This window comes from Staurois parvus, unplaced genomic scaffold, assembly GCF_062004578.1.
Source record: "Staurois parvus isolate SC_StPar_1 unplaced genomic scaffold, SC_StPar_1.0 ptg001089l, whole genome shotgun sequence".
In the NCBI taxonomy this organism is placed as follows: domain Eukaryota; kingdom Metazoa; phylum Chordata; class Amphibia; order Anura; family Ranidae; genus Staurois; species Staurois parvus.
In genome coordinates this window covers 1,342,306-1,356,182 of record NW_028318885.1, presented here as the reverse complement: position 1 = coordinate 1,356,182, position 13,877 = coordinate 1,342,306, and the positions used below count along the sequence as shown (strand labels likewise).

The 13,877-nt window shown below is 39.6% G+C and overlaps 1 protein-coding gene across 2 annotated transcripts in view; it reads left to right on the top strand.

Annotated features, from left to right (window-relative positions):
- The window catches only part of SEC23A (SEC23 homolog A, COPII component), a 128,181-nt gene that overhangs the window by 25,694 nt on the left and 88,610 nt on the right, over positions 1–13,877 (top strand). Inside the window, exons 6-10 of one of the 2 annotated variants that reach the window (XM_089658684.1) lie at positions 3,252–3,331; positions 4,358–4,393; positions 5,258–5,402; positions 7,629–7,787; positions 11,763–11,878. In XM_089658684.1, coding sequence (XP_089514810.1) covers positions 3,252–3,331; positions 4,358–4,393; positions 5,258–5,402; positions 7,629–7,787; positions 11,763–11,878 — 536 coding nt within the window. The remainder of the gene's footprint in view (positions 1–3,251; positions 3,332–4,357; positions 4,394–5,257; positions 5,403–7,628; positions 7,788–11,762; positions 11,879–13,877) is intronic. The other variant, XM_089658685.1, reaches the window with a different exon arrangement.

Here is a 13,877-nt window from a genome sequence, read left to right as displayed (position 1 = left end):
TAATGTGTTTAAAAAAAAAAATCCTGCTCACTTGCCCAGAGTAGTTCAATGTCACTATGGTAACATTGTATTGCTTTGGTCACAGTGTGTTGAAAAATTAATGTAATAAAAAAAATAGAAACATTTAAATAAAAATTAAATTATTATTTATTTTTTTTTTACATACTGTCACCAGTCAGTGTTTCTGATCACCGTCACACCAGTTATATAATAACGCTGTACTGGACTGGTGACAATATGTAAAAAAAAGAAAAAAAAAGTGATTTTTTTTTTCTTTAATTTTTACATTGCCTCTTATTAAATATCTTGAATTATTTTCCAAAATGGGTGATTTGGGAGGTATTTGTACTATCCTGGCGTTTTCGGGCCTCAAGAAATGAGATGGCCCGTCAGTACATCAGGATTGATCGATTGTCAGATATGTATTCCTTGTTTTGTGGACTCTATAACTTTCCTACAGACTAAATAATATACACTAATTTGGGGTATTTTTTACCAAAGAAATGTAGCAGAATACATTTTGACCTAAATTTATGAAGAAATGTTATTTATTTGTAACATTTTTTTTTTTTTTCAAAAGTGTCAGGTTTTTTTGTTTTATTTAGCAAAAAATAAAAAACTCGGTGTTTCACCAAAAGAAAGCTCTATTTGTCAGAAAAAATTATAAAACTTTCATATGGGTACAGTGTTTCATGACCACACAATTGTCATTCAAAGTGCGACAATGCTGAAAATTGGCCTGGGCAGGAAGGGGGTAAAAGTGCCCGGTATTGATGTGGTTAAACAGTTGACTGGTATGATAATTTGTATGCAGGATCCTGGGGTCATGCACACATTTGAATAAAAAGCATGTATTGCAAATTGGGCATAAGGCTGGCCATACATTATGCAATTTTCTTGTACAATTTTCCTTTAGATATACCAAATCCATATAATATGAGGTCAAAGCTAAACACTTTCAATTTGTTTACAATCAGGCAGGCCCTTGCACTACACAGTTGAAGGTAAATCTAAAGGAAATTGAATAAGAAAATTGGATAATGTATGGCCAGCTTAAATGTGTTTATTATTCTGTCTCTGCGAGAGATAGCACTTTTGGGTTTTAGTTGTTTATTACTGAAAAAGAACTGTTGCCATCTGACAGTGAGAACAGCATCATGGCATGAGACTGAATTTTGCTGATCTTTGTAAGAAAGAAAAGTGGGCTCTAACTCTTAAAGTGGAACTTTACACCCCTCTTCCTCACATCGGCATGAATCTCACCTAACACTGCTTTGTTATGAAAAAACATTTTTCTTTACTTATCTGTTTCGATTTCAATGTCTTGGTGAGGTAGCCATTGTTCCACAGATGCCCCCAGGAAGGCAATGTCACCATTGTCTTCAGGGAAATCTTTTACCTAGCTGTACTGAGTGTCTACAGGAGCCTGGCATGTCACCCATGATCAGCTGATTGCGTATGCAATGCTTTACAAGCTGCAGAGTAAAAGAATAATAAATGCACATTTTTATACCTAAAAAATATTATTCTGATGACACTAACACAAATTATGTTGCTATATAACTGATTCCAAATAAAATTAAAGTAAATTTTATTTAGATTGGGTTACATAGCAACATTATTTGTTTTAGCGCTGTCAAAATAGCATTTTTTTAATATTTCGATCACTGCATCACCACTGTTTATTTAGAGGTGAAATTATTCTTATAAGTTCTGTGGCGCAGTTCTGTTTCAGTTAACACATTTTTTACCTGCAAAAAGATGAATATTTGTTATTTTTTTTTTTTTTTGTAAAAGATGAACTGGGGAGGGGGATTTACTAAAACTGGATCACTCAGAATCTAGTGCAGCTGTGCATGGTGGCCAATCATTTTCCAGATTTTCATGTCAGGGCCAATCAGCACTGTCCAGACAGAGGTCAGGGGTCCTGCAGGAGAATGAAAACTCCTTCAAACTGTATCCAGTGCTATGCTGGTCACTGATAGAATTCACAAGACTGCTCTAACTGCTGATGAGAAAAGGTATATAGCGGTTTATATTTTCTATCGGTAAGTACGAGTAACGATACTTGTGCTCCAGTACTCTCTGACACTGATTATTGATACTTTTGCGGTACGATTTCAGCTCATACAAAATTAATGGGCTCAAATCGCACTGCAAAGAATCGAATTTGATTTGAACAGGAATGCGATTCCTGTCCAAATCACATGTGGTTTCCCTGCTGGTGCAGTGCCATTTGCAGTGTGATTTGAGCCATATAAAATGGCTCAAATCGCATTGTACCTGCAGGGAAACCGCATGAGATTTGGACATTTATTTTGTATGGACTCAAATCGCATCGCAAAGGTATCGGTTTCAGGTATCAGAGCATTTGCACGAGTATTCGTGGAAATGCTTAGTATCGGCTCTGGGATCCTTCCTGTAGTTGTTAATGGGATATTCTCCCTAGTGCTGGGTTATTGGTAATATCCAGGGGATCAGGAAGGAATATTTTTCCCCTGCAGGAGCAAATTGGATCATGCTTTTGCTGGGTTTTTTGCTGGTTCTCCCTCTGGATGAACTTTGGGTATAGGATTATAACTTTTTTTTTTTTTTAATGGTTGAACTGAATGGACTTTTGTCTTTTTTTCAGCCAGACTAACTATGTAACTTGGTCTCTGCTGATGGAGGTTAGGCAACTGATGATTAGCATGTGACTGGCTGGTAAAGGAAACCAGGGTGTCTTTTTCAGCTTGGGTATGGCTATCGGGCATCTGTGAAACTAGAATGAAGGGTGCCCACATGCTCTCACATAATGGGAAGTGTTCTGTTGTTTATAATTGGAATATGTGATTTTTTTTATTTATTTTTTTAATGGGTTCCTTATGTCACATTAATATGTCACATCATTTGTTCACATAAATTAATCTGTTAGACATCCAGACTTTAGATTTGAAATATACAGGGACATTTTACCCTTTTTTAGGGCACACTTCTAGAGTGCAGGTTGCTGGGAGAAGCCCTATAATCTACAACAGGTGCTACTAAAATGTGTTCATTTCACCATCCACCCTGATAACCACTGATATTTTTCACACCTTTTTAGCTGTTGTTTGTGAAGGGCCTTGAAGGGGTTGAAACCGCCTGCCAAACGCCTAATACTGGCTCAGTAAGAATGAGGCTTAAGAGAATGTTGCTTTAATATAGTATATGTTCAGCTTCATGTCTATGAAGAATTGATTTCAGGATTAATCTAGTGTTTTGTGTTGCAGGAAATGTTATCTCTTACAAAGGCTCCTGCTGCTCAGCCAGGACGTGGACCACAAGTTCAGCAGCCTCCTCCATCAAACAGGTACGAGCAGTATAATGCCAAGAGATAGAGACCTAGAATTCGACTGTCATTGAGAAGCAGTTATTTGAGAAGTATTTTAATTCCAATGTTCTCAGACATAATTGTAAAAGATAAATGTGAATGTGTGTTTGAAACTGTTTTTGTGCATAATTGCATTTTTGAAACTATACTACTTTAAGTGTTTTTTATTGTCTTTGTCCTGTTAGCTGTTTTGTGTAAGGGAAAGGTATTCCTCTGTTTTTTTTTTTTCCAGTAATGTCTATTATTTTATAACTATGATAAAGATCAGACTTAAGCTCTCCATATACAATAACATTTTCTTGTACAATCCTTTATATGTTTCATCAAAGTGGTTGTAAAAGGCTCAAGGTTTTTTACCTTCATGCATTCTATGTATGAACGTCAAAAACCTTTTTATGTGTAGCAGCCCACTTCCTCCCCTAATACTTACCTGAACCCCCTCTCAATCCAGCAATTGTGTGCGAGAGCACCGGCCCCCCAGGTCTTTCCCTCTTCATTGGCTGAGACAGCAGCGGGAGCCATTTGCTCTCGCTATTGTCAGTCACAGCCAGTGACCCAATGAGGAGAGAGCTGGGGGCAGGGCTAAGCCGCACTCTGTGTGTGAATGGTCTGGTGCCTCCATAGCAAGCTGCTTGTTCTGGGGGCACTCGGAAGGAGGGAGGGTCAAGGAGCACTGGCGGGGGACCCAAGAAGAGGAGGATCGGGGCTGCTGTGTGCAAAATGTTTATATAGAGCAGGTAAGTATTACATTTATGATATTTTTTGTAAAAAGAGAAAAATCTGCTTTTATTATCACTTCAACTATGTAGTGAAGGGGCCTGGCAGATTAGATATAGATTGGTTGGATATATTAAGTCTGTTCTCATATTGTATTGTTTTGGTATCTTTAAATAAGATTGTAAAGAGGTTATACAATCATGTATTCTGTGTGGCCATCAATAGGTTAGCTATAAAGTTGTAAGTCGTTATGTCTCATCTGATGGTTTTGTTTCATTTTTCAAATAGGACTTCATGTGAACTCTCTGCCACCTCAGTCGAGAGGTTGTTTTTCATACATTTCTTTGTAATAGATGTATTTGTTCACGAATTCCCATTAACAGTCACCCTTTAGGTTATTCATCACTACCTCTTTAGGGCTGGTTCACACCAAATGCCGTCCAGTACATTTTTATTCTGCATCGAAAACATGGATTCCAATCGCCCTAGTTTACACCAGTGCAATGTGCTCCAGTCAGCAAAAGTAGAAAGTGCTCCAGTTTTTTCTGTGTAGAGTGCAGCAAAATGCATCAAAAACACACAGGGATGCAAATGTCCTCAATTGTCTTCATTGCTGGTTCACACCAGGAATTGCACAGGAATGCGGTGTGTGATTCACATGCAGTCCTGTGCAGAGCAATTTCAGCCATTCATTTTGAATGGGCTCCAATCGCACAAACACCAAAAGTAGTGAATGCACTACTTTTGCAAACCCACTGCACCCACATTGCATGGTACTTCTGTACCATGCGATCCAGTGTGGGAAAACGCACTGCATTTGTGACCTGCATTTTGGGGTGTCATTGATACCTGATGCAGATCGCAATTGCAGTACATTTTGAATATGGTGTAGGAAATGCGCACGGAGCGTCCGTTTCCTGCACCGTGTTCTGGTGTGAACCAACCTTCAATCGAGACGAATTAAAAGAAAAAAAGGAGGGGGGAAACTACCGGAATGCATCAACAAAGTGCCTGCAGGAATGCAGAAATTATGGTGTGAACTGGCCCTAAGCTGAACTCTCCATCCTAATACATGGTAATATTGAAGAATTCTAGACTATCAACTGACCCCTGTAGTTTTTAAACTTTCATTATAAATGTTAGAATCTTGTGCATGCTAACTAGTGATTTGCTGTTATTCATTTTCAGATTTTTACAGCCAGTTCAAAAAATTGATATGAATCTTACTGATCTTTTGGGGGAGCTCCAGCGAGATCCATGGCCTGTCCCACAGGGCAAGAGACCTCTGAGATCCTCAGGGGCTGCACTTTCTATTGCAGTTGGACTTCTTGAGGTAACAATACAGTGCTTCAGTTATCCATGTATGAAATTTGAACTACTTCCATATTCTGAATGTACACATAGTGAGTTATGCTGTATTTGTTGTAGAGGGTGGCATGTGAATTTGCAATATATTGCTTTTGTGTTTCTTTGCTTGTGTCCCCTAGTAAATGTGTGTGGGATTGAGGACGCTCTGCTTTCAATGCTAGAAATTGACAGCTGCAATTACATTGCAGAAACCAGGAGGCTGGTCAGCAGACAGTGGTCACGTTTTTTTTTTTTTTTTTTTTTTTTATATGTAGACTTTTTATTTAAATCCAGCCACAGAGCCGTTCAATACAGAATAATAACAAAAGTAATCAACAGTTCCATACAGCTCAGGCCCAAGATATGACCAGTACCAACAAATGTAAAAAATCCAAAGTACAAGTATGCAAGAAACAATAAGCCAGTCAGAGGGTAGTGCAGTACAGCGACCACAACTTCACATGGGGCGTAGCCACAAAGTATTTATCACCCACCAATTACCTGCTACGTGACAGGACCCACAGTTTTATTTTATAAAAAACAAACCAAAAAAAAGACATACTATTTGTAACCACTTGCCCTCCAGAGGATTTACCCCCCCCCCCCCCTTCCTGACCAGGCCATTTTTTGTGATATTCGTTATTTTAACTGACAATTGCGTGGTCATGCAACACTGTACATAAATACTGTATAATAATAATAATAATGAAATTTGTCATTTTTTTCCCCACAAATAGAGCTTTCTTTTGGTGGTATTTGATCTTCGTTTATTTTTTGTGCTATAAACAAAACAATTCCACAAAACCCCCCAATATTTTTGACTTTTTGCTATAAAAAATATCCATTAAAAAAATCTAATTTTATTCATAAATTTAGGCCAAAATGTATTCTGCTACATGTCTTTGCTAAAAAAAAATCCCAGTACGTGTAAATTAATTGATTTACGTGAAAGTTATAGCATCTACAAATGGCGGTGTATATATACAGGATTGTTTTTTTTTATACTATTAATGGCGATCAGCGCCTTATAGTGGGACTGCGGCGGGCATTCTGACACTGGGTGGGAACTGTCACTGACATCCCCAGTGACACGAAACAGTAATCAGTGCTAATAAAAACCACTGACACTGTACCCTTTGTCTTTAAAGGCAAAATGATTTGCGGGTACATCACTTTGCTTGTACATCCCGCCTGAAGTCAATGTACTGTGGGAGCGGTCTGCAAATGGATAAATTATTGGATTATTTATCCAATTCAGTCTAGTTGCTGAAGTTTTATTATTTTAGGGGTTTTTTGCTTTTATTGTGCTGTAGACATCTTCTCTCAGGAAATGGTATTCAGTGTTGTTTTGTAGTCCAAGATAAGAACTGGGAGGGCTAATTAGACTTTTTTGAGATAACACAAAATGTGTGCACAGGACAGTTCTGAATTTTGAACCGATCAACAGTTCTTACATTTATGGAACAGATTTAATCAAATGCTTTTGAAGGGAAATTTGATGGACCAAAAGGGAGCTCATAGGGAAGTTCTTGTTAGAATTTACACTTTAAGGGCCAGTTCACTCTACATGTGTTTTTCTGTGTGCTTTTTTTCTGCATCCAAAACTCACAGAAAGTAGGTTATATGGTTGTATGTCATAGTTCACATCAGTACTTGCAGTTCCAGTGCGTTCCGGATGCAGAAAAAAAAGTAGAAGGGGCTGCATTTTTTTTCTACAGACCTGTACTGGAACACAGTAAAACATATAAAAAATGCACCAGAACGCACTGAAACATACCAAAAACACACTGGAACACACGTGTCCTTATTAGATTGAAGAAAAAGATGGGAAAAATGACCCGGAACACATGAAAAAAACACATCAAAAACATGCCGGGACGCTACAAAAACGCGTAAAAAATGCGCATGCAGAAACGCATCTGGAACTCATCTGGACAGCATTTCTATAGTGTGAACCGAACCTAAGAACAACATCTAACATACACACATTTGGTCTAGGTCATTTAGCTCACTGAACAGTGAAGCAAGGCGGATAGAGCACGTCTTAAAAAGCAGGAGTGGTAACGTTCACTCTTTCTCCGCTTTCATTCTCCATTGCCCTTTAGGGGTAATGTTATTTTACCAATGCACCTATTCTTTCACGAGATGAAAGCACGTAACTTGCCTTTAGGACAGTCTAAATTTGGTCATTAATTTGTTTATTTTTAAACAGTGCACCTTTCCTAATACTGGGGCTAGGATCATGATGTTCATTGGAGGACCAGCCACACAAGGCCCTGGTATGGTTGTGGGGGATGAGCTGAAGGCTCCCATCCGTTCCTGGCATGATATTGAAAAGGACAATGCAAAGTACGTGAAGAAAGCAACAAAGGTGAGTCCTACTGAGCATTTGTCATTTCTTATAGCTTGGTGTCAGAGCAGGAGTGGGGAGGAATGTACAACACAGACTTTCATAGAAAAATATTATACTGAAAGATCCAAATAATTTTACTGGTATGTTACTACACATACCGTACTTTATTCTTATGGCAATAGCAAAAAAGAACTGCTTATTTAAACAAGGCTTTTGTACATTTGTAAAACACTGGAGCTAATTTAAAGCAGTAGTAAACTCTGATTTTTATCTTCTACCTACAGATAAACCTATAAGATAAGGCTTACCTTGGGTACAGGGATTATCTCCTGGACATGCATCGTTTAGGAGATATTTACATGTGTAGCAGCTGGTAACATCACTGGCATGCTGTCCATTGAGAGAACTGTTCCACGGTCATGCATGTGGAAGTGATGTATCGCAGCTCAGCCAATCAAATAGCCGGAGCCCGCCAACCTAGAAAAATGACTGGGTGAAGATGGAAGCCCTGTCAGCGGTAACAGCGTGCTGCTGGAGGGATCTATTTTTCAGGTAAATCTGTCATAGTATGTTAGTATGTGATGCATATTAGCACATTATGACATGAGCCTGCGGGGGACCTTTTTTTTTTTCTCTTTTTTAAGCAAAGAAATCTGGAGGAAAAATAATACTGTTCCATGTAGCAGGATCCATTGTAACTAGCTATTACCTATGACAGCCAATCAGCATGTTTCATTTTCCTAGTGCAGTGTGGTTATGTGCTGTAGCTCCATTTTTGCTCTGGATTTCCTGCCTTCGGTGTTTTCAAACCCTTTGGAATTTGGTTTCTGTGGGTATCCGCTCCACTTTTGCCCCTGTGCTCATAAATCAGCTACCTTGCGCTGAATGCAGATCTGCATGGGGTTTCAGGCCGATTTTTAAACTGATACTTCGAATAACAAAACAATGTAATACCTACACATGCCACCTAGTTCACAATAGTTGGACAGTATTTTTATGTAACACTTGTGATTTTACTGCAGAAATGTTCCTATTCCTATATTTGACATGGAAAGTTGATATGCAGTATATTAAAAAAAAAAAATGTTAAAAGATTACCTGGTGAAAAAAATGCAGCCAATTGTAGTGACATTTGAAATAATTATACAGAGTATGGTGGAGTGGACTGGACTACATGCCTAGTCAAACAGAATTGCCATACCTTTGTATTTTGGTTCACGTATTTTCTATTTGTGCATTTTGTGTTTTTAGCTTTAAATTGAGATTCTTTTTATGTAAAACAATAATTACGGATAATAAACCGTAGAGCATGTTGCCAGTAGGCGGCAGTATCTCCCAGAGTAATTGTCATAAATTCATCTAAAGTGAATGTTTTGTCGTTTATGGATGGGTATGGCAGGATTTACTCCACTGACAATTATCTAGAGCTTTCGGGGGTCTTGTAGTGAGTTTTTTTTTTTTACCAGGCACTGTTTTTTAACTGAACTACTTTACATTTTGACTTAACACATTACAAATTTCTACCAAAACAAGTCTTTATAGAACTCGAGATTCTGGGGGAAAACTGTATCCCGCACAGCTTTTGGGAACTGCTTTTCAACAGAGCTACTGTAATCGCCAACCTAAAGTGGTTGCAAACCCTTACATATATCCAGTGAATTGACTGGTCTCGGGTGATACACAGAGATGAAACTAATCCTCCTACATAATTTGTACCTGTTCATCTGCAGTCTTCTCTTCTCCACATCTGTTCAAAGTCCAGAATTTATACAGCTTTTCTGAGCTCTCCGAAAGCAGGGGCGGGGAGCTGAAATTACACTGTGCAGAGCTCAGTGAGAGGTTATTGGAAGGAAGGGGCAAAACCCCCCTTCACACAGTGCATAGGAACAGGCTGCCAATCACAGGCTGGAGCTTGCTCTCCACCACCTTTTTTACTTCTTTGTGTCAGGATAACTTGTCAGAAGTGACTGGTGCAGATAGCAGAGGATAGAGGCAGCAGAGAGAAATGACACTTGGTGCCCTGGATTGAGACAGGTACACACTATAGAGCACGGGTGCTCAGCCTATTTAGGAACGAGGACCACTGATGTGATTTTGTAAACAGTTGCGGGCCACAATTAAATGGTTCAGAAATTCTAATTTTTTATTTTGAATGGCATAATGAAAATGTTCCTCCTGCAGCCCATGAATGCCAGCAGGAGGGAGAGGAGGAAAAGCCAGCCTTCAGTGGTTACAGGAAGAAAATGGAGAGTATCAGTTTTTGTATATGCCGCCCCCATTACCCCTCCTGTCCAAGTGTAAAACGGAATGTAACAGGGTGCATTGACCCCCTGGAGCATGGGACGAGGTCGCCATTGCAACTCCTGTCACTACATCAGTAGTGTGGGGGGAGGGGGGGGGGGAATTGTCTCAAATATGGGGTTTTGCCACCCCCCAAACCGCAAATGTAAATGTGCCCTTACTGTCTTGAGCCCCCTATAAGGCTGCTTTTACACTAATGCGCTGTGCTTTACTCGCACCACGGGTGCAACACAGTGCACCTGCAGCTTTTCTGCAGGTTAGGTGCGCTTTGCCATAGAATTCTATTATATCTTGTAAGTGTTGTGCACTTTCTGAAAGTTCACCACAACTCCTGCTCAGTGCAGCTAACCCACAGAAAACCTGCAGGTGCACCTTGCTGTACCTGTGGACCAGTGTGAAAACGTAATAGTTGTTAACCCTTTTACAGGTGCTAATGTGCCCATTGCAAAAGCTCAGTGTATATGTTGTTTAATACACCTTTTTTTTTCCTTTTCCAACTTTTGCTGGCATCATTCTCCAGGTTGCTAGAAAAGTCCTAGGTGAAGTGCATTTGGTATCACTCCACCTGGGACAGGACCCAGCACTACAGAGAAAGCATTGGCTTATGTGGCTCCTGCTCTCTCCGCGGCTGCTTCCTCTGCTGCTTGTGCCAGCTCAATGCAATCTGATGCTCAGGGATGGCGGGTCGGCAAGCCCAGATCACGATCAATGGGTTGCCGACCCCAGGCTTCCCTGGTTTGCGGTTGAGGGCTACATCAGAGGGCCTCAAAGGCCACAGCACCCTAAAGCACCCTTGCACTTATTTTTCCTCCAGATTTCTTTTCTTTAATGATCTTAAAGCGATAGTAAACCATATTCAGGGTGTAACATGTGACATGTTATGAATAGACCGGCCCCTGCTTTGACAGCTAGCGGGGGATCTTCTACAACCCCCCTAGCTCTCAGAATGTGGGAAAAAAATGCAGCCGCGTGGGGTTGTGCCTGGCCGGCCGCATCGCTCATTCACAGTCCTCTGTGAATGAGAACTACAAGCCAACAATCACTAAGGCTTTTGGGACTTGTAGTTTCTCAATTAACTACAAGCTCATTCTTCCTGTCAGTATATCTGCTTGCCTGTACACCCGGTATGGGAAAGTAGATAGACTGACAGTCTGCAGGAGACCTACAAAAAAATGTGCATTTATTATTTTATAGCAAAAGGTGAACTTGTCCTTTAAGCAGGCAGGTGAGGCACAATCTTGTGCTAGATAATATAGTGCAAGAAAGCACAATGCAAAAGTTTTCTTCCAGATGGAAATGATAGTATTCCTTACAAGTATGCGCGGCCCATATACACTTATTTAGCTGAAAAATGTGTCTCCTAATCACAACAGATTTTATCCAAATGTTTTCTCCACCAAGCTGTATTTTCGTCTTCCTTCCAAAAAAGCTCACCCTTGATAGGAATCAAACCAAGCTATAGTCTACTTGAAACACCCCACCTCTTGCTGTTTTTGTGAATATCTTTTAAGGTACCATTTAGCTGACCAAAAATCATGGAGGTGGATGTAGACACTTCCAAATGGGTGTGCTAATATGTGGTAATATGTTCACACACATTGGACTGTGTAGTCATGAAAATGTATTGTTTGTATTTTCCTGCAGTGCACTTCACACTGGTAAGTAATTAAAAATTGTGTCTTCTCTTACCAGCATTTTGAAGCTTTGGCAAACCGTGCAGCTGCCTCTGGTCATGTAATAGACATCTATGCCTGTGCTTTAGATCAGTCTGGGCTCCTGGAAATGAAATGCTGTCCAAATAATACAGGGTAAGAAAAGACGGAAGGTGAAATGATGGCAAGATAAAAGCGATGCTCTTTCTTTCCAGCCTGTGTGGTTCTAAGAAAGCCAAAGTTATGAATTTATAAAAAGCATTAATTGTTTCTGCCTTAGAACAAGAGATCGCTGTGGTTGGAGTACAGAAAACAAGCTTTAAGAGGGAGTGCAATGTACCAGTGTATGTCCACTATAGTCAGTCAGTATACTTACATCTACATGTTTTCATTTTGATTTGACAATGGAACATAAAGCAGAACATCAGCCAAAAAATTATTTAAAAAATAATAGCCCATTAAAATTTAAAACGGCATCTTTTGCTGTGATACTCACCTGCAAACAATATCTAAAAGGTTTCCTGGCAAAAAGGGATTGTGAATGTAATTCAGGTGAGAAATGAGTGTTACCAGAAAGATAGTATCTCACTGCATGCCACACCGTAGAATGCAACCGTGGCAATTGCAATTTTTATGTTACACATATTTTGCACTACTCTTTGTCATATCTTTCTTTAAAAAGTACACTGAAATGAGTTTTAGTGCACTCAACCACAATATAATACCCATTCTTTGTATATAAATATAGAGATGAGGTTGAATTTAAAAAAAATAGTAAATACAGTATGTTAAGGCTTAAAATTGCACAAAACTACAGTACCAAAATTGTTCATAGGCGTCACTTTAAATGCCTCTTACAGGTTATGGATTTAGAGTTAACTATGAATGATGGTCCTGGAATTATTGCTCTCACTCCTGCAGCTATTCCTAATACATGTAGTGCTGTCTTTTTTGTATGCAAAAATGGGGGTACTTTGCCCCCATTTACATTGTTGGGGGAAATATTTTTTTTCATTTGATTGCAAAATTCAGTAGGGACAAGAATGCCTCGGACAAATGGCAGAGGGTGTTATGCAAGGAAGTGGCGCCTTCACACAGAAGGTGGAATCACTTTTACTGTAAAGCCAACGGCTCACTTTAAAAAGGCTAACAGACTCCCAGCTGCTATAGTTTAGTTTTCAATGTTACATAAGGGTTAAAGTTACTGTTCTAGAGATTTCCCACCTATCTATTATCCCAGAAAAACAAGAAGTAAGAGGAAATCTCTCTTATAGGAAATTCAGTCAATGCTCACCCTAAAACAAATGCTGCTCATCTATAACTCAGTCCATTTAAAGTGGTTATAACAGCTAATTTTTTAATAAAATATTTAACATTTTATATGTATCTGTTGCCCTCCCTGCCCCGTCCTGTCCCGTCCCATTGCTCTCCACTCCTCTTCTGCGAGTGTCCCCATAGCAAGCCAGCTGCTAAGGGGCACTTGTGCGGACATGCTCCAGAGCTGGGCTGTGTGCATCCAGTATGACTCTACCCTACTCCTGCCTCACAGAATTTGATTGACAGTAGCAGGAGCCAAAGGCTCCCACTGCTGCTTCCATGTCCAGTGAGGAGAGAGAGCAGCAATGCTGGATGGAGAAAGGACCCAGGTAAGTGTTTATGGAGGTAGGTGGGGGGGTAGCAATACAACTATTGGAACATTCTTTACCTTAATACATGGAATGCATTAATGCAAACAATGTCTTGCCTTTAGAACCACTGTAATTAAAAAAAAAAAAAAAAAATTATATATATATATTTATATATATCCTTTTCTTTCCTCTATTTCTACAGCATTGTATCAAAAAAGTCAAGCAGTGGTAAATTGCACAGGCAATAGTGATACAATCTTCTTCTTACTGTGAAAAATTTACCTCATCTAGTAAACTTCAAACTTTGTACAGGTCCTCTGGGCTTAGTAGTCCCACAACGAACAACCTCCTCCCCCATGGTCCCTGCTACACTTACCTCCATGTGTGATACCATTTCACTGTCCACACATCCCAGTGCCGCAGTCATGGGGTTTGAAAACTGCACTGTTCCTCTACTTTCCTTAGGGACACCAGGACAGATCCGTTTGATTCTGATTGGTCGGTGCCGGCAATGTGACAGCACTGAT